Source organism: Mus caroli, chromosome 5, assembly GCF_900094665.2.
Source record: "Mus caroli chromosome 5, CAROLI_EIJ_v1.1, whole genome shotgun sequence".
Lineage (NCBI taxonomy): Eukaryota > Metazoa > Chordata > Mammalia > Rodentia > Muridae > Mus > Mus caroli.
The window spans coordinates 11,582,322-11,603,071 of NC_034574.1; the positions used below are offsets into that span (position 1 = coordinate 11,582,322).

The following is a 20,750-nucleotide window of genomic DNA, read 5'->3' on the forward strand; positions in this document are numbered from 1 at the left end:
TGAGAAAAATAGCATGTTTCAACTGCTTCAAAGGCTTGGAAACGAAGACAATTACAGAATTAAAAGTTTCCCTAGTAGCCATCGACATATGTATTTGACGTTGTGATAGCATGCACAAGCAGTTCCAGCACAGAGGAGGTGAGCTCCATGTCCCACCTCAGGCTAAGTTGCTACAGGAAATTGATAGGTGCCAAGAGTCATTTTTCTTTAGGAATGCAGGTTATCTATAATCCAGTGTCTAACCATATCCCTGAAGTTATATGGGCAACACTAATTCTACTGGATGACTTTGGGTTTTTAATGAAATCATGAATTTGGATGGGAAGAAAACTAGTCTGTACCCAGGAGGAGTTGGGGAGGGAATAAAAATGATTAAAATACATGGTATGACAATTTTTACAAACTCATAAAAATAAAATTATTGAAATATACAATTCTGAATAATTTTAATAGAATGGGTTACAACAAAATAATATTTGTGCTATTAACCTACATAATATTTTCAGTATTAAAATATAAATACAACATAGTACAAACTATTCTTGGTACATATGTAGCAATACAGTAAACATTTCAAACAGGGTGAACAGATTGAGTGCAATAAGTCAGAGTATTTGATTTAAAATTAAAATATTTATTAACACTTTTGATGTATGACGACATATTTATACACAAAGACCCATTTTAATACTATCATTACTATATTCACATTATAATTGTAACAAAACAATTCTGGTACCATTTATTTGATGCACATAGAGTTTATTAATACTTTTATATACAATATTTTCCTGTCACATATAAGAACCTGAAGGGCTGGCTTGCCCGCTCGCTTTCTTCCTTTCTTTCTTTCTTCCTTCCTTCCTTCCTTCCTTCCTTCCTTCCTTCCTTCCTTCCTTCCTTTCTTTCTTTCTTTCTTTCCTTTCTTTCTTTCTTTCTTCTGGTTTTTCGAGACAGGGTTTCTCTGTGTATCCCTGGCTGTCCTGGAACTCACTCTGTAGACCAGGCTGGCCTCAAACTCAGAAATCTGCCTGCCTCTTCCTCCCACGTGCTGGGTTTAAAGGCGTGCACCACCGCTGCCGGGTTCCTGAGGGGCTTTCTAAGTAATTGAGTGCAGCCCTTGTTTTGAGAGGACCTAATTAAAGTTCACAGAAGATGGTAGATTCAAGAGAACCTGCCATGCTGAAAAGATTCAGGACCTGGGCAGAACCTTCTTTTCCTGTTTTAAACTAAATAGTAGAAATTCTCTATTAGTGTGTTTCTGTTCAATACAATAGGCCAGGAATACATCAAGCTGGCAGGCACTGTCAGTTTCAGGCCCTGACCAATCAAGTGCCATGGTAGGGGAGACGATCGATCCATGTAGTAGAATCCCTCCTCTACACTGTGACCCACAAGAAAGAGAATAAACTAGGGCCATGTTAAAATTATACAAAAACCAGAAAAATAGCTGAGTAACCTCTTAGGAATTGCAACATGGAATTAATAAATATTTATACCAGGGATAAAAATGGATTTGGGTGAAAGTGTTAGTTTTTCTTTTATAACATTTTGATTGCAGTACAGTATATTCTGGTCATGCTTCCCCCACATCCTCCTGCTTCCCATTTCATGCAGCTCCACACCTGTCTCTCTCTTTCTCTCTTTCTCTGTCTCCAAAACAAACTGTCCTAACTACGAGGGAAACGCAGTTTTAATCTGACTGATAAACCATAGTTCCAATCTTTAAAAGGACGACAGATGTGAAACAAAGTTCCTGTGGTGCTGTGGTTGTTTCCGGGTTTTCAGTTAAAATAGAACAATTTAGACCTTGAAGAGATGTTAGGCGCTGTGACCTGAGGTGACTTTGGAGTGGATAATGTTGTGTGTCTTTGCATGTGTTCTCTCTAGCTCATATAAGCTCAGTTTTCCTAATTGTCCAATGCGAGCCCAGCTAAAGCTCACCCCAGCATGCTCATGGTGACGCATGTTCAGCCTGGTTCACTCAATTCCCAATTCATGTGAAATAAGCATTTTATTACTAATGTAAAACACCAATTCATTAGATAATTATGAGTTAAAGGTAATGTTATAAGAATGTAACTAAAATAAAATCTTTTAGACACAATGGATTATGACCATGATATAATATTTAATTAAAGGAGAAATTTCCTATTGAAAAAACAGATTGTTACATCATGGTATGGAGACTTACAAATTGCACTATGGCTAAAGCCTAAGAAAATTTATTAAATCAATCCCCCATGAAACATAATTGGAGATTATAAATGAGTACTCCATTAATTGTATATTACTTCATTAAAATAATTTGATAAAATAATAAATCAATAATTCTATAGGTTCAAATTTAAAAGTAACTGATAGGAATGGGGATGTATCTCATTGGTCACTGACAGACCACTTGTCTGAGGTCTGGGTTCAGCTTACAGCATTGTAATAGCAGCAAGAAAATATAAGCATCAGCACAGAGAGAGAAGATTCAGAAGCAAGTCGTCTCCAGCAGCCAGGGAGTTCCTGGTAGGTCAGATAGAGGTAGCTTTCCACAGCACAGCAAACATGGCTCTCAGTTCCTGAAGTCCAGGGCAGTTTAAGAAACACCCTCACTGGTTCTGGGCAGAACTACCAGTCAGACATCGGCCTGATTAGAGAGACAAGATATTGGCCTAATTTCTCCCTCCATTCTGGTGACTCACTAATTCCATATCTCAGGTCCTCTGAATACATCCCAAGCATGTCTATGATCTGTGTACTCCTAATATCAATCCTGCTTGTGTTATTGAAAATACTGGTAGGTAACTCACAGCATGAACCAGGTTGCCGGTGCAATATTAATTTTATTACCAATCTGAACCATGAGAAAAGCGGGACGTGTGGTCAGACTCCAAGTAGAGATACCTTGAAATCCTTCACTTAAAAGTCAATCTTGAGTACCTGTGTCCACATTTATTGGCTATTTTTTCGGTGTCTTAAAATAAATTTTGACATGAACTTTAGCTTAAGATTTCCTATGAAATTATATGGCAATTAAAGTGAAACTTAAAATATTTTTTTTTTACAGGAATCAGTACATAAACGCTAGTTATAGCCAAGATTTCAAAGCTGGAGTCTGTGCTCTTTATTTTTATTTTCCTGCAGCGCCCCCTGGTGCCCATTATCTGAATAACAACAGTTTTACTATAATTTCTGTCTACAAAATTGTAGGAAGATAAGTTTAAGTCCTTAGTTTAAACTAATCAACTGGTAAGCTAATAATAGGTAAGCCCATTACCTATTATTTATTGTAGTTAAGTTACAAGAATAAATTCATTGTATGGAGCACAAGCCTCCCTCAGATAATGGGAATGGAAATGAGAACCTGAAAATCCTGAGATTTAAGGAAAGAGCACCTGAAGATGCTGTCTTCCTCTTGGAACCTCACACAAAGAGTAGTGGCGAGTCTGTATGCTCAGGTGTCCCTTTAGTTTTGAACACTTTCTTTCATGGAAGATATTGTTTCTCCACAGACTCAAAACTGTAATAGGCAAAATGGGGTTTAACTCAAGACTCCTTGGATTTTGAATCATTGTTCAATAGCTAAACTATTGCTTCTAACAGCCAACCCATTTATGTCTGGAACTGTAGCTGAATAACTCCAAAGCAGGCCACTTGGTTTGGGATATAGGTTTTTTTATTAAAAATTTGAATTTATTCTTGTAACTTAACTACTGCTTCCACCTGCATTGTCCCTAATTAGGAATATTGTCTGATTTCAGTATTGTACACAGTATTTTTTATTTTACTAATAATTTCTCAATGTTGTTGTTGTTGCGGGTTAGCACCTAAGTTGGGCTGAACTCTGATAAGAGTTCTACATACTCTCACTTAAGTGTTTTAATCATAACTATTTGAAGAGTATCTTTATATTTAGCAGCGTAGAAGTTCAGCAAGTGTTTGCAGAGCCAGCAGGCCATTCACCCCCTTTTAACACTTGGCCTCAATAACTCGATGAATATTTCACAGCAACTTCAATTTCCTTAAACCCCACATGTAAAACATGAAGAAGATTGATGGGTCCATTCAGCGAGTTTTCAATGCCAAGGACTAAAGAAACAGAAGTGGTAAATGTGCATTTCTCTTGGCCATGTTAAGAGTCTATAATGATTCATAGTATTGTGAGGGAGAAAAATACTGAGTGCGTAAAACAAAATGTTGTGAGGAAAGGATTCTGAAAAGAATATTGAATGCAGAAGGAAAGGAAGGCGTGTTGGGGGCCAAGAGCAGCGTGTACACTGGAGGGGAGCTGGAGGCAGAGCGGCTGGATCTCATTGAAACACTTTCCATTGCTCACACTCAATTCCACCCATGGGCTTCCAGTCTCAAGTGAATGCAGAATGCTGGTTATCATCAGAGACCTACAGAACTTAACTTTCTGCAGCAGAGAAACTAATCTGGGCCCATGAAGGTTCAGAGACTGAAACATCAACCAAAGAGCATGCCTGGGCTGGACCTTGGCCTCTGTACATACATAGCAGATGTAGAGATCCATCTTCTTGTGAGTCCCCTAACAATTGGGGCAGGAGGCTGTCTCCGACTCTGTCACCTGCCATTATACCTCTTTCCCCTAGCAGGGCTGCCTTGTCTGGTCTCAGTGGGGTAAAATGGTGAGACTTGATGTGCCAGGGAGAAGGAAGAAGGGGAGGGAGGCTACAATCGAGATGGTAAATAAATATGCATAAATTAATGAAAAATATTCTCTTAATAGATAAAACCATTGTCCTTAAAAGTATCTTTTCAGTCACCAAAGTTCCAAAGTTTATAATGTTATATAGTATCATAGGTTTGCTCTAAGATTTTAATATTCAGTTTTAAATTAATATCTGAGTATTTCTTACAAGAGGTTGCTATTTAAGGTTTTTAAAAATAAGAATATATATAAATATATCCATTCATACATACATACATGCACACACACACATACAGAGTAAAAACATATAAGTCTGATGTCTAGAACATACTCCTATCCAACTTAGACTCCTTAAAATTTGTCATTGCTTTCCCAGGACAATAAGCTTTGCTATAGGGAATTATATATTGCAAGTAATTCTTTTATCTGCATTATTTATGAGTTTTGTTATGAGTTTTATTATGAGCAGTTGTAAGATTTCTATATACACCACTGAATTTGCACTTAATGAATTGAATTTACATTCATTTGACTTGTATGAAACTGACTTAATGAGACACTTCACTTCTTTGCTTAGAAGTGGGTCAAGGCCAAAGGAAGACTTGGGCAATTCATAATCCTATAATCATTGTCTGTGTAGCTTGCATTTTTATGATGATTTATAATTTAAGTAAATCAATTAATAGTAATTCTTGGAACTATATTTAATTTTTTTAGCTCAGATATTTAGTAGTGATATATTAATAAACTATTTTTGGCTTGGTCACTAATACAAGACTTCTTATGTTCTCTTGTTTTCATAATGGAAATCCTAGGCTATGGCTGTATCATATCAGAGAAGAGTCTCTATTTTTATGGGATAGGTACTGTCATGGCCTGGGTCCTATAGACTGAAGATAATTCTTTTCGACATTTGAGTTTATAAAAAACAGTAAACAAATATATTGAAAGTTTATTATCATCCATCTGACATACCTGAAAGCACTCTTCAAAATACAAAAAAGGACCCATGTGGATTACTTATCAAATGTTCCTGGGACATTTGACTTCCTGTCTCAGCTCTATTTTCTATGTTCCTTAAGAGAGCTTAGGCTCTGGTAGCAAGGTGCCTCTCTCTCTGCAGGCCTGAGCTGCTGCAGCCTGCCCCTGCCCCTGCTCCTTTCTGCCTCCCAGAGTAAAGAAGCCAACCCTCCCCCCCACACACACACACACACATTCCTCAGGATTCCTTGTGGCCATACCTCCATCTTCCCCAGCTCCCCCCTCCCCACTTTCCTCAGGATTCCATGTGGCCATACCTCCATCTTCCCAGGCTTTGTGCTTGTTTCCTTTCTATTTTCTGCCATCTTTTTTCTTTCTTTTCTCTCTTCACTCAGTCTCCTTAAGCCTCCATGACACTGGGATGATTCCTAGAGCAGCCATGTCTGCTGCCCTGTTTTGCTGCTCTGTTCCCCACCAAGGCATGGTGAAGATTTGCCCTAAACACTCTGATGCCTTCTCTCTGGAGCTGCCTCTGCTGAGATGACCAGTGGGCTCTTTCCAGACCCTGTATGTGTACACGTGCTCCTCACAATTTTCCTTCCTTCCTTCCTTCCTTCCTTCCTTCTTTCCTTCCTTCCTTCCTTCCTTCCTTCCTTCCTTCCTTCCTTCCTTCCTTCCTTCCTTCCTTCCTTCCTTCCTTCCTTCCTTCCTTCCTTCCTTCCTTCCTTCCTTCCTTCCTTCCTTCCTTCCTACCTATTGACCTACCTACCTACCTACCTACGTATCTCCCTCCCTCCCTCCCTTCCTTCCCACTTCTCCCTCATTTGCCTCCTTCTTCACTCTTGAGAAGTACCTACCCCCTCTGTCTCTATGGGAACAGAATGTTAGGATTCTGGGGAATTCCTGCTCTAGCCCACTGTTATTCATATGAATGTAGGCCAAGTTTCTGTGGTGAAGCCTTTTTCTTTCTTTCTTTTTTCCCTTTTAATCTTTAGCCAGGAAGACTTTCATGCCTCCAGCTTTAGATGGTATCAGATCTTGGCATCCCCAGTTCTGTGTCTTAAACTGCTGAAGTCTCACCTTAATATGAACCTTGGTTTCTCCCCAGTTCCTGACTTGTCCTCTAGCAGATATCCTGCAGACTGTTCCAAGGCCGTCCACTTCTAACCATTCCCCTAAATAACATAAGGACTGTCAACCAGGTGACTTCAGCAGCCTCTGAGCCCTTATTCTTCAGTTCCATTTCCCAAGAGTGGGCAGATGGCCTCTCAAATACTACAGAAATTATTCTGCATTGGGCATAAAGCATTGCACCTACTTAACACCTGACACAGTGAATTCCTGCTTCCTGCTGTATATCTAAGATGCCATATGATCCAGCCCTAGCTGCTCCTCTGACCTGGTGTCATCGATCGATCCTCATGTACTGCAAAGCTAAACTCTTCTTCAAGCCCCTGAACCACTTGCTCCCCGTGGTCCAAATCCAGAACTCCACACATGTTCTGTGTGCCCGGGATATTCTTTTCCATGCTCGTCACTAACGTTTCTTTGAAATGTATGCCCCACAGAAATGTCATTTCTCAAGAGAATTTCTTCCGCCGTTCACTTTCCAAATTAAAAACTCTTTTTGCAGCGTTGAGTCTCAGAACATGATATTCTGTGCTTCAGTGAGCGAGGCGCTATTAATCATAGATATTGAGAAGCAGTTTGGGATTATTGAAGGAACAGTCAGCTTGAGTGCTGATTCTCACCACCTACTAGTTAGGTGTCCAGGCACAAGTTATCTGAAAGTAGATTTTTTTTCATACAGTATATTATGATTATTACCCCCAGTGCCTCCTAATTCCTTCCCTTGTCCCAACTCATCCAGATCTACCCTCTGTCTATCTCTCATTAGAAAATAAACCAGCCTCTTAGGAATAATAAAGATAAATTAAAGTAAAAACAAACAATTTAAAGAGGACAAAACGTAAAAGAATAAGAGCCAGAGAAACACATTACGGGCACAGAGACTCACACACACACTCATGCAGACAGGGATCCCATAAAAACACAAGACCAGAAGCCATAAAATAATAATAATAATAATAAATAATGCATAGCCTGACATACATAACATTATAAGACAAACTCCAAAGATGCTGCTGTTTGCTTTGTGTTGGCTATCTATTTTTAGCCATGTGGCCTACCCTTAGTTTGTCTTCCCAGTGAGACTCCCTTGGTTAAAACTTTCTTTTTCATTTGGGACTGGCTGTGGATCAGAGATAGCTTCTGTGTTCAAGATGAGACTATGTGTCCACTCCCCTTTTACCTTCAGGACCTCATCTTGTACAGGCCCATGTAGGCTCTATATATGCTGTCACAGACTCTGAATACATTGGTAGGTTGGTCTTGCTGTCTAGAAGGTCTTATTTCTTTGTGCTTTCTGTTGCCTCTGGCTCTTTCACTCTTTCTGAATCCCTGAACCCTGAATGGAGGGATTGGTTGGAGACATCCCAGAAAGGGCTGAGTTTCCCAAGGCCTCCCACACTCTGCACATTTTAAAGATAAGTTATCTAAAATCTGCAGGCGAGTTTCCTCAAGGATCACAAGAGAACAACGCAAATGCCTGACTTGTAGGACATTTGCAAAGAAGAAGTCGTTTCTATTTTTAGCTCATAGTAAACACTTTATAAGCATTTGTTTACAAATATAAGGTATATGTGTGGCTTTGTATGTGTGAAATTTGCTTTATGCCCGAATGCATGGTTTTGTGTTGTGATTCTTAATTGCTATGAAATGTTTCCTTGACAGATGAACATCGCACTGATGTGCATCTTATGATTATGGTTAGAATGAGAAAAGCATTCTATAGTTATTTATTTCTATAATGTATAACCATTTGTAACCTACCCATAGAGTTAGAGAACACCCCCTGTTGATAACGTTACTCCGTTCTAGACAAGCATCCATGGACCAGGGCTTTTTATGCTCAACACCCATCCATACTTATAATGGTTTGCTTGTCCATTTTGCCTTCCTGATTCTCCAGCACCCGATTTGTGTGATCTCTGAGGGGTACTAGTCCTAAAAGGCTTTCTCTGCTCTCAGTTCTCTTAGAGGATCTCCTGTGTTTAGTTCGCAATGAAAGACTGTGTAATTTCAAAACCGCATCTGTTCATATTGTCCCTTACGAGCCCTTTCTGGTGAGTAACAGTTAAAATTTTCTGACTTTCTCTCTGTATCCTGAGCAAGCATATCATTTCTTGATTCTGAATATGTGAACACCAGAAAGGCTCTCTTACAAATCAAATCCCCAAATTATTTATTGGGTTTAGAGAGCAGAATGCCTATAGTAGGAAAAGTCCACCACTTGGTCCATAGCACGCCTTTGTTACTTAGGAGTTTATTTTTCTTTTCAAAGGGGAAACAGTGCAACTGGCTTGCGATGCATGCAGTTGACATTTAGTGAAAATTGTGCAGCTGGTTTCAGTGTTCATTTTTCTTTTTTCTTTTTACTCATTGCAGTTTAACAGCAACGCTCAGGATGTAAGCTGTTTCCAGCACCTGGTTCAAGCAAACGTAAGAAATAAGAAGGTGTTGAAAGATGCCGTGAATAACATTACAGCAAAGGGGATCACAGATTACAAGAAAGGCTTTAGCTTTGCCTTCGAACAGCTACTTAATGTAAGTATCAATAGGTAATTTTATTTTGTCTGTTTCTTAGACATTCTTATAAAAATGACTGCCCACCATTGAAATTTGCGGACAGGTTATGTTTCACTGTTCAGCGAGCCATGGTAGAGGTGGCAGGTGTGGGTGTTAGTCAATGGTAGAGGTGGCAAGTGTGTGTGTGTCAGTGGTAGAGGTGACAGGTGTGTGTGTTAGTCAATGGTAGAGGTGGCAGGTGTGTGTGTGTGTGTCAGTGGTAGAGGTGGCAGGTGTGTGTGTTAAGCAATGGTAGAGGTGGCAGGTGTGTGTGTGTGTTAAGCAATGGTAGAGGTGGCAGGTGTGTGTGTTAAGCAATGGTAGAGGTGGCAGGTGTGTGTGTTAGTCAATGGTAGAGATGGCAAGTGTGTGTGTGTGTGTGTGTGTGTGTGTCACTGGTAGAGGTGGCAAGTGTGTGTGTTAGTCAATGGTAGAGGTGGCAGGTATGTGTGTGTCAGTGGTAGAGGTGGCAGGTGTGTGTGTTAGTCAATGGTAGAGGTGGCAGGTGTGTGTGTGTCAGTGGTAGAGATGGCAGGTTGTGTGTGTTAGTCAATGGTAGAGGTGGCAGGTGTGTGTGTGTGTGTGTGTGTGTCAGTGGTAGAGGTGACAGGTGTGTGTGTGTGTGTGTCAGTGGTAGAGATGGCAGGTATGTGTTAGTCAGTGGTAGAGATGGCAGGTGTGTGTTAGTCAATGGTAGAGGTGGCAGGTGTGTGTGTGTGTGTGTGTCAGTGGTAGAGGTGACAGGTATGTGTGTGTGTGTCAGTGGTAGAGGTGACAGGTGTGTGTGTGTGTGTGTGTGTCAGTGGTAGAGGTGGCAGGTGTGTGTGTGTGTGTGTCAGTGGTAGAGGTGGCAGGTGTGTGTGTGTGTCAGTGGTAGAGGTGGCAGGTGTGTGTGTGTGTGTCAGTGGTAGAGGTGGCAGGTGTGTGTGTGTGTCAGTGGTAGAGGTGGCAGGTGTGTGTGTTAGTCAGTGGTAGAGGTGGCAGGTGTGTGTGTGTGTGTCAGTGGTAGAGGTGGCAAGTGTGTGTGTGTGTCAGTGGTAGAGGTGGCAGGTGCATGTGTGTGTGTCAGTGGTAGAGGTGGCAGGTGTGTGTGTGTGTGTGTGTGTGTGTCAGTGGTAGAGGTGGAAGGTGTGTGTGTTAGTCAATGGTAGAGGTGGCAGGTGTGTGTGTGTCAGTGGTAGAGGTGGCAGGTGTGTGTTAGTCAGTGGTAGAGGTGGCAGGTGTGTGTGTTAGTCAATGGTAGAGGTGGCAGGTGCGTGTGTTTGTTAGTCGATGCTTGGGTTACTGTAGCTTTACTGGAAGCTTTTGCTGCCAGTGTTTTCATGGGCTTGTCAATGTGCTGGGGTAATGTCAAGCAGGAGCTTGTTACCAATATAGGAAAATGTCTTCATTAATTTTTGTCCCAAAAAGATGGGCTTTATCTTCCTTGAAAATCGAGAGTACCGGCCTGTGGTAGACTAGAGCACTACAAAGGATTGTTGATATTAAAAGATAATTGCTCATTTAAAGGCCGAGGCTGGAGATCTCAATTCCAGGAGCTGCTCCAGGACTTTATCCGATTGCCTGCCCACGTGAATTGTATCAAATTTCACTGTGATGTCTGAGGTCATTGGTAGAAGAACATAATATATATTTTCTCACCAATTTTATAGTGATTTCATGTTTAAGTGGTAACACTTTGAATGGTTAATTTAAATGAACTCCATGTTTAGAATTAACTTATTACTCTGCTTTAGTGGGCCTTTAGAAAATTTTAAATTACACGGTAGGCTCATATTATACTTCTTTTAGATAGGCTTAAGCAAAAAGGTTGACGTTTTCAAAGAAGCTGAGCATTCAGAAGTTAGTGCAGTTCATTTTTTTCATCATTTAAGCAAACACATTCCATAACAGCAGAAAAGCTAAGATTATAATTTGATATCTCCAAGAAGTCCAACTTGCTAAGTTAATTGTTCGTTTTAATGGTCCTTTGATGCTAATTCATTATCTTATGCTCAGTTTTTTGCAAGACCTTAAAGGTTAAGACGATTTATTGCTGGAATTGAGTCTTGCAGGATTAGAATCTGTGTGGCAGGTCAAGAGAGGACAGAGATGGGGGAGGATGCTCAGGGAGTAGGTCACAGCAGTATGGAGCCCAGAGGAACACTGTGTGAAGTGACCAGGAATCGTCTCAGGAATTCTGTCATCTCCGAAATGTAAGGCGAATGACTCAGGAGGGAAGAACAGAGAAAAGGGTTGTCTGGAAATGGACTGAAAAGTTAATACGCAAAGTGTAAGTCAGGTTAATGTTATTTGTTGCTTCTGCTATAAAATTATAAAAGCAGGTAGAAGAAACATTTACTCATACAAAGACCAAACACTAATAAGTCACTAAACAGTTATCATTATGAGGCAGACAATGTCTAGAGGCCCTTACGTGTACGGGGCTTGTGTCCTATGGAAAAACTAGCACTAAACAAACAAAATGCGGAGGGTTACCAAATTTAAAATAAAGGTATTATAAAGAAAATATAATCTGGAGCATATTATAGTTTAAAACAGAGTGGTCTGGGAAGATGTCACTGATGGAGTTACATTTGATGGAAGAAGGTTTAAAAGAAAGGAGGTGGTAAGATCTTTGGGTAGCTAAGTAGTAAAGGCTACCCTTGCCTGATCATCAAACCTAGTTTTAGAACATTCCACTGAGCAGACATTTTATTTATTGGGCATAATATGTGCATGTTTTTTCATATCTGTTTTCTTTTCCTAAGTTGTGTTCTGAATAATTTACATATATTCATATTTTTTAAATAGTATAATGTTTCCAGAGCTAATTGCAATAAGATTATCATGTTATTCACGGATGGAGGAGAAGAGAGAGCCCAGGAGATATTTGCCAAATACAATAAAGACAAAAAAGTGAGTGTTCTTTTCTAATATTTTAACTTTAATATGTAGGTAATTTTCAGAAAGGTGGTGGTAAGGAGAACTTTTTTTCTCCAAAATGTTACTTTCAGTTATAAAATTGTATTACTGATGGAAAAAGACTTTTTTTCAGGCAACCAAGCACAAAGTTACAAATACATTAGTCATATATTGTAGATTTATACGTTCCATTTGATTCTTACATTATCAAAAGAGAGAAATAAGAGTGTGAGAGATGTCTCCTAATCATTGAAGCTGATAGGAAGATTCGAATTCTAAATGTACCAAGAAATATCTGCAGTGATTTTTTTTTAATGTGAAAATAATTTACAACTGCAAAACATGCAGCCTGCTTGAAAATGAGTTCCATGGATGGCTTAAGATAAATGTTAAGATAATTGTTATAACAATTTCAAGAAGGCTGTATCCCAAAAGCCATGGAGAAAATGAATGTGAGTGTTTTACATTCGGACTATGTTCCTTTTCAGGTTTGCAGCACTTGGTGGGCAATGCAGGGCAGTTACAGGGCCATGCTGTAGAAAGAGTATTACTGTATCACTACAAGCTCATAGACTAAAACTGCTCCCCCACGAGTCTTATTGAGAGTCCTTATCTGTTTTCTTACTGATTTTCAACCGGTTTTCCTAAAATTCGAAATGATTATCTTAAAAGTCATGGGGAAGATACAATGTCTATCTTGTGCTTTAAATATTTATAAATGTATCCTAATGAAGACTACATCCCTCCGCAGCCTCCAGAAAGCTGCTGCTGCAGGTGTGTGTGACCTTGCCTGGCTTTTGTTTTCTTTCTGATGGACAGTTTTACTTTTGGGGAAAATGTGGCTCAGCAGTAGCTCTAATGAATGGTGTAAAGGTATTTGAGACATATACACACATTTTTGCATATATTTAAAAAAGTTTACCATGTGGCAATTGATGGTTGCAGAGAGGGAGAATCAGTCTTGTCACTCCAGGTATGAACCCTGGAGAGGTTAACCTACCCCAAGAGGTCAACACTAATCACAAAGAAAGAGCAAGATCAAATTTAGTCAGCTGTTTGTATTTATAAATGTATGCATGTGTCAATTATAATGAATGGATTTGAACCCATGAGTTTTAGACGGAATGGGTGCCCACACAGACAGGAAGGCTTGGAGGGAGGAGAGTTGATGAAGACAGATGTAAGGGCTCACATATGAAATTCATATGGATCGTAGGACTACTCGAAACGTAGGCTATAGGAACAAGCCAATCATCTGTTGGCAAATAGGTAAGTAAACCATGCCACACACATGCTAGGAAATGCTAATTATCCTCAACAAAAGAAAATTCTGTAGTATGTGACATAGTTGAACTTAGATATCACTCTCAGTGAAATAAACTCTTCATATACACACATACAAATAAATGAATATCATGTTTCCATATACATGAGCTATCAGCACAGTCAAGTTCATAGGATCATGAAGTTGCCAGAGACTGAAAAAGAAGGACAGATAAACATCTTATTTTCAGTCTGTGCACACACAGTTTCAGTTTTGAAAGATGATTCCAGGGAGCTATCTTATGGCATTGTAACTGTAAAAAAAACATGACTTTGTTTTAGATACTTTTTTATTACTTCTTTTGTGTTTTGAGATTATAATATAATCATACCCCCTCAGGATACCTTGTGGAATAGGAGCCCAAAGACTGTAAGAACAAGTAGATCAAGACACTTGCTGTAAGATTGTGCCTTGAAGTAATGTCAGAAGCTAGGCGGGCGGTGGTGGCGCACGCCTTTAATCCCAGCACTTGGGAGGCAGAGGCAGTCGGATTTCTGAGTTCAAGGCCAGCCTGGTCTACAAAGTGAGTTCCAGGACAGCCAGGGCTACACAGAGAAACCCTGTCTCGAAAAAAATAAAAAAACAAAAACAAACAAAAAACAAACAAAAACAAACCAAACAAACAAACAAAAGTAATGTCAGAATCTACACCCATAAAATCTCACTAACTGGACTACCTAAACATGAGCTTGTATGTGTCTCCTTAAAAATATATGAGGGTATATCACATACAGGATATTTTTAACCACTACAATATAAAATAACTTAAACATATAAAAGTAATCAGATCTTTAAAAATTGTGACTTTTAAAAAATATCTCTGAAAATTGCTATCTTTCTTGCACTTTTCCCTCCAAGAACTGTGGTGTGCACATGCTCAGTGAATGTTTTATATGCATTCAGTTTCCATCTAGAAGACTCAGTCCAGGTAGGTGTGATAAGATGTCTGGGCAGCTCATGAATTAGCCTGTGGATACACAGCACACTTTAATGAAGCCAAAAACTTTGAGAATTAGAACAAAATGTTTGGGTTCTTTTTCTGGAATGCACTACTCTTGGGAATCAATCTACCTGATTAGAGATAGGCAGAGATTTAAAACTGAATCCATGTTAATCTCCTGCAACAGCTGTTCCAAATTAAAACACACTCACTTTCTAATCTTTACCTGAAGCAGGGACATTCCTTAGGGCTCACCCATGTGTATGAAGCCTCCTTAAAAATGGTGCCAAAACTAAAATGAGCTCCATCAACGAGAACACACAAATGATAAAGGAAAGGCAAAGCAGACTTACAGTTGAAAGATAATTCCCAGGACTAGTAAACTCAAACATATTTGCTTTTCTGTAGGATGGCAACGATTGCTTCGTTAGCAGTGCACACTTCCCCTCTAAGTGAAAAGTGACTCTCTCCAACTTCACTTAATTTTCAGAATTTAATTTTAAAAAGTAGGCAAGTAAAATTATTATAATGAACATTTCAAAGTACCAAGCAAAAAAATAAAATGTGAGTGTGAAATAATTTTCAAACTAAGGAGTGTTCAGCTAATGTCAGAATCACTTAATAACATCCATTCTTATAAAACTTTTTAGGGTTTACTTTTCGATATGATGAACTCTTTCCTATCCTACCAAGTAGAGAGGCAGTCTCCATTGTCTGCAAAAGTCTACACTAAGCCACAAATGACTGAAGGTGCATTGAGGTTTACAGTAAAAACTGACTTTGTTTAATTGACAGGAGGAAATTTTACAAGACTATTTTATTCTCTACTTTCTTTGTACCCTCCTCCATCAGACAAAATTAGAGCCTTTGTAAGGAATTGTTCAGACATCAACAATGAAGGCTGCTTAGCTTTAAAATATTGAATGTCATTTACCAATTACATTGTGCTTCTAAAATCTTTTCTTTTGGATACTTTTGTACTTTCAACCATTTCTTAGAGTTAAACTTTTGAATAAGAGCCATATACCTTTGTTTATAAATCCCAGCATGGTTTATGCTAGAGTCAGGATGCAGTTGAAACAATGCAGTCCTGAGGTACTCTATGGAGAAATTCCCAATTTAAGTGGAATGTTTTATGCAGGTGTGTGTTGGGATATGTGTATATAGTTTTGTCTCTAAACCCATTTGCTTCACTTTTATTTCTCTTAAAATAAAATTAAGATTGACAGTTTATCCTCTACACTAATGAAATACTTTCCAGGTACATTTCGTTCAGATTTGAGGTATATCACCTTAGTGCATTTTGCAGATTTTAAGTAAATATATATCATGAGGCATTAAATTATCACCTTAAGTACCAAGTACATGATATAATATTATGTAAACTTTAGATATACAGAGAGCACTTGAACTATGCTTTAGTTATAATTATATTATGCCAACCTGGAATCTTTCATGCATGAAACATTGCTAGGAAAGGCTATTGGTTTGCCTGTTTCCATGGCTGCCTTTTGTTTTGATTTAAACTCAGTTTCATATATTGTCTCTCAGAGGGATCTCTGCCCAGCCTCTCTCGAGTGGTCCGTTTACCTGAGCATCCTTTGGCACTGTGTTAAAAGAACTTCTTTCTGTTTGTTTCCATTGCACCCGATGACTGTTCAAATAATATTTTCCCATATGATTGGAACTTATAGTAAAAATGTTCTTGCAGTCCCTCATGTACCTTCCTTGAAGGTAGGGAAGTCCATATGATTTGTCTTGATGGTGCTTTTTACCCCCATCTGTCCAATACACAAGGTTCTTTTAACATCTCATCATTAGTGACGGCAAAGGACTTTTTATTATCCAAGAAGAATATTTGATCAGAATCACCCTCTATCTTGCATTCTGAAGTCAGCTGGTGATAATCTTTACAGGACTGCAGATTGCTTGGAAATCCCTTGTTCCATAAGCTTTATTCTGCTTTATAAAATATAAGACATGTATTCTGGGGAAAGAGGGACTGAAAGTCCTCTTTATAATCCAATAACATGAAAGTGATTCATTACAGCAGTTAGCAGGACTCCAGTATGATCCTACAGCATGGATCTCCACTGTCCACACATCTCAAGATACATAAGAGAAACATTATCCTATTTTTAAGACGGTGCATGTAAAAGCTTTATGACACTCACATGTTGTTTTCCTTTTTAAGCAATTACTTTATGTTAATGACTTGGTCAGATTCAGCAGGCATGAGTTATAGTGTTGTTCCTCTTAGATCTTTGGAACTAAAGTGGGTTGAACATATGTAGACACACAGCATATAGATGGCATTAGCTCCTTAGCATTAAAGTCTGCTGCTGTGTAGACTAAATAGATGTCCAAACCTGCTCCTCTAGAAAGGTGTTATTTTTAGCCATTTCAGGTTCCTGATACAGGAAAGGCTCATGACCTGATACAGAAAGTGAATTGTTAGACTCTCTGTCTACCATGCTCTAAGCTAATGGTGCAGCCATCACCATCTTTAGTACTACAGGTCAGCCTTACACAGGTTATGATTTTTATATGTTATAAAGACTTTACATTTAGTTTCTTATTCATAGTTGGAATACTCAAAGGATCAAAGTGGCATCACCACTATCTTTGTTGCCACATTGTTGAAACGCGAAAGCCAAAATAAGAGACATCAAAAAATTTGTCGAAAGTCAGATAAGTAATAAGAGTCAAGAACTCAAATTCTTAAAGTCTAAATTGGACAGGCTCAGACAGACTGCTCCTGGCTGGACATCTGTCAGTGCCTTTCCTCTAGCCAGCCTTGAGGCTAACCACTTGCCCACACTGGACACTCCCTCCTACACAGACAACCTGACATCACCATCAGAAGGGATGCTCCTTACATCTGTAGTGAAGCTGTAGTCAAGATACATCATCAGAGCTGTGCAGGCTACAAATACCTTTCAGATCCTGGGGTTTTAGGAAATAAATTAACTGTGAACATGAATTTGGACTTTTATTTATTGTCTCATGTTATAGAACTAGACATGTGGGCTGTTTAAAGGCTCTATATTTAAATATGTGTATGACTTGTGGAAACCACTGTAGAATATTTTCCTAAAGGTTTTCAGTCCAGTCTAGTATTTTGATAGGCCTAATCCCAAATGTCAGTTCCCAGAGTGGACTTGTAAAACCCATCTCTGACATCACTTTTCTCAAATGTATGACTAGCTCAAGGTTTTTATTTTAGTTTTACTGGCTTGCTTTCTTCATAGACTCATTCCCATTATTCTTTGGAGACTTGCCTATTGTAAATTAAACTTGAACTCTGGGTAACTGATAATTGTTGAGGTGACAGTTTCCAGTAACTGGGTTCTGCTGGGAAACAAATTCATGTGGTGTTACAAAGCTGACCCTGTAGATTTAGAGAACTCTTAATTGAAGAAAAGTATTTTAGATTTCAACAAACAAGGCAGAAAATTGTACAAAATCTTTTAGCAAAAATGAGAACTTTGGAATAAAATTATGAAGTAGTGGAATATACTTTAGCATATATTTATCTATTTTTCACAGTACTCAAGATTGAACCCAAGGTCTCTTACATGCCGGGTAAACACTATACCACTGAGCTCATCATATTTAAAAAGCTAAATTTGCTGTTTTTTTGAATCTAGTATTCTAAGTTTGCAATCAACTATGAATTATTGGAATTATAATATTCTGTTCAAAGAAATATAATTTTAAATTTAGATTTCTTTTTATCATATAAGTTCACATATGGCGGGCTGACCTGTGAATCATGGCATACAACATATGTGTGGAAAGCAGAGGAAAAATTTGTGATGTCAAGTCTCCTTTACTACCAGTCCATGAGTTCCAGGGGCTTCACTTCCCAGGATGGTTCCTGGGGAATGCAAACAACTTGAGTAGCTAAGGCAGGCCACCTTCCCAAAGGCATAGATTTCTAAACAACGGAGAGTAAAATAAATACATTTACAAATAGTACAGCCCAGTTTCCGCTTGTTTCATCTTATTGTGTTCCTTACACTGATACTCCTTTGCTTACTACCTATGTCTGAGTCATAATGGTGCAAATACATGAAAGATTCTTCTGTTTGCTCAAAGTTCTTATTAAACTAGAAAGATTCTATGCAATGAAAAATAATGATATTAATTTAGCCTAGAAATTTGGACCTAGAAAAGGCCCAACTTACAAAACATATGATGCAAACTGGTGTCATTTAACTCCATTCTTCACACAGTTTGCTAAACTGACGTATATGAAAAATAACAGCAAGCCTGGTGTTCAGTCCCTCTGGAGAGCAGAAGGCACTCAACTTTGCACTCTTTCTTAATATAACAAATCTGGTCACTTATATGAAAACACTACAATAGATGTTAAGGTGTTACAAACTCAGAACTGGTATTTAACCTGGATTTTTTATTCCATGTCATTTTCTCAGATCATTTTTGGGCTCCAACATGACAAATCTCTGTGAAGCCATTTATGACTCTCTAGGTCTGCAGTATGGCCCAATAAGGTACATTTGGGTAACACTGGTTGAGGAATATTTAACTGATTTTCTCAGTAGGTTTCACTTTGAAATTTCCCACTGTGCATCTGCTAATTACATAGATTGACCATATGATTATAAATGTTCTCCTAGCATGAGGCAAAGAACTTACCCTGCACAAAAGCTGGCCTGACACAGTATAGGCACAGTAGAATGTGGTGAATTTGCCTGCGGGTTCAGACAAAGCCATTAACTCCTGACTACATATTCAGAAGTTCAATTTGTTTGTGTGTGTGTGTGTACCTGTATTTGTTTTTATATAGTTTGTGCAATACACACTAGTAATAACTGGGATATATACAGGCCTTATTTGCCTTGAAGTTTGCATTGTCACTTCATTTCTCAAGAATCATGAATTTAAGATGCAGAAACCATACATGCAAGTAACATTATACTGACTTAGCAGGTTATATATAGGAATATATGTATGTACATATATACACACATGCCTATATTTCACTATAGGAATATATGCATGTATTTAAAAAGAAGCCATGAATTTCAAATGAGTAGAACTGGGGTATATGGGATGGTTTGGAGGGAAAAACAAGAAGGGGGGAATGTTGTAATTATTATCTCAAGAAAACGTAGAAAACCTAAAGCTGTACACTCAGTTCGGGCTGCTCCAGATTTCAGAGTTAGTTCCTAGACGGCGCCACTGGGTGGCAGCACTGCAGTATAGGAAGGCATGGATGAAGCCTAAAATTCTGAATAGAACCAGTGCGGCACCAAGATCACCATTGTTACCATTGGGTGCTATAATGTGTCAAGTTTAACATTCATAAAATCAGAATTCTCCTGACATAATTATGGAAAGTATATTTAAAAAGACAAATACTGCAATGATTTTGCACTGAACACTATCTTATGGGAAATAGTTTGGCCTCAGAATGCAATAACCTTTATATTGATGTTTCATTGTAATGTGAAGCATGTGTCACAAACTAAGTTTTGAGTGACAAAATTTTTCTCACTTAAGTATGTAATTTTAAAAATGATAAGATGATTGTGTTGTTATACGGTTGGTATACATATATTGTGCATTGTCTCCATTAAATTAAGTAAAATAAAATAAACATCTTGGGTATAATAGATTTTATAAATATCATAGTGATAAGCCAGCCTCATAAATTACTCAGAAGTTGAATTTGTAATTCTCGACATTTTAGTTACCATTGAAAATATTCTGGAAAAACATGGCACTATTGTGCATTTCTGCAGCTGGAAAAACAATTGAAAAAGAAGTTGCAGAAACTTAATATTTATAATATGCAATGATGCAACTATTAATGCAGCTTCCATTCAAGTCAGCAAGCCCTAGATTAAACAAAGAAAAGTGAGGTAAAGAGGAGCTCAGAGTGCTTTAAAATGACCAACTGTGACAGAACGCGCTCTTCCACACCCTGATCCCTAAGTCCCTGGTTCTGAGCCAGGAGCCCTGCGTGGAAGTCAGGTGAACTTGCCACTAGTGAAACAAATAAGGCAAACAATCACTTTGCTCTTCCTTTTTAAAAAAGAAAGTTAGATGTTTATTTGCACTGCTTAAATGATAACATCAGTCAAAATAATCACGCAGTGTGGCTGTAAGTATAGTCCCCCTGTTATTAGAAATATAATTCACTTACACTGAGCGATATCTTATGGAAAGTATTTTACCATAATTGTGTTGTGGTAACAAGAACTAGAGACAGCTGTGCTTTA

The 20,750-nt window shown here is 38.5% G+C and overlaps 1 protein-coding gene across 4 annotated transcripts in view; it reads left to right on the forward strand.

Annotated features, from left to right (window-relative positions):
• Cacna2d1 (calcium voltage-gated channel auxiliary subunit alpha2delta 1) overlaps window positions 1-20,750 on the forward strand; it is a 419,594-nt gene that overhangs the window by 338,318 nt on the left and 60,526 nt on the right. For all 4 annotated transcript variants that reach the window (XM_021163867.1, XM_021163869.1, XM_021163868.1 and 1 more), the window contains exons 11-12: window positions 9,152-9,310; window positions 12,125-12,229. In XM_021163867.1, the coding sequence (XP_021019526.1) occupies window positions 9,152-9,310; window positions 12,125-12,229 (264 nt within the window). The remainder of the gene's footprint in view (window positions 1-9,151; window positions 9,311-12,124; window positions 12,230-20,750) is intronic.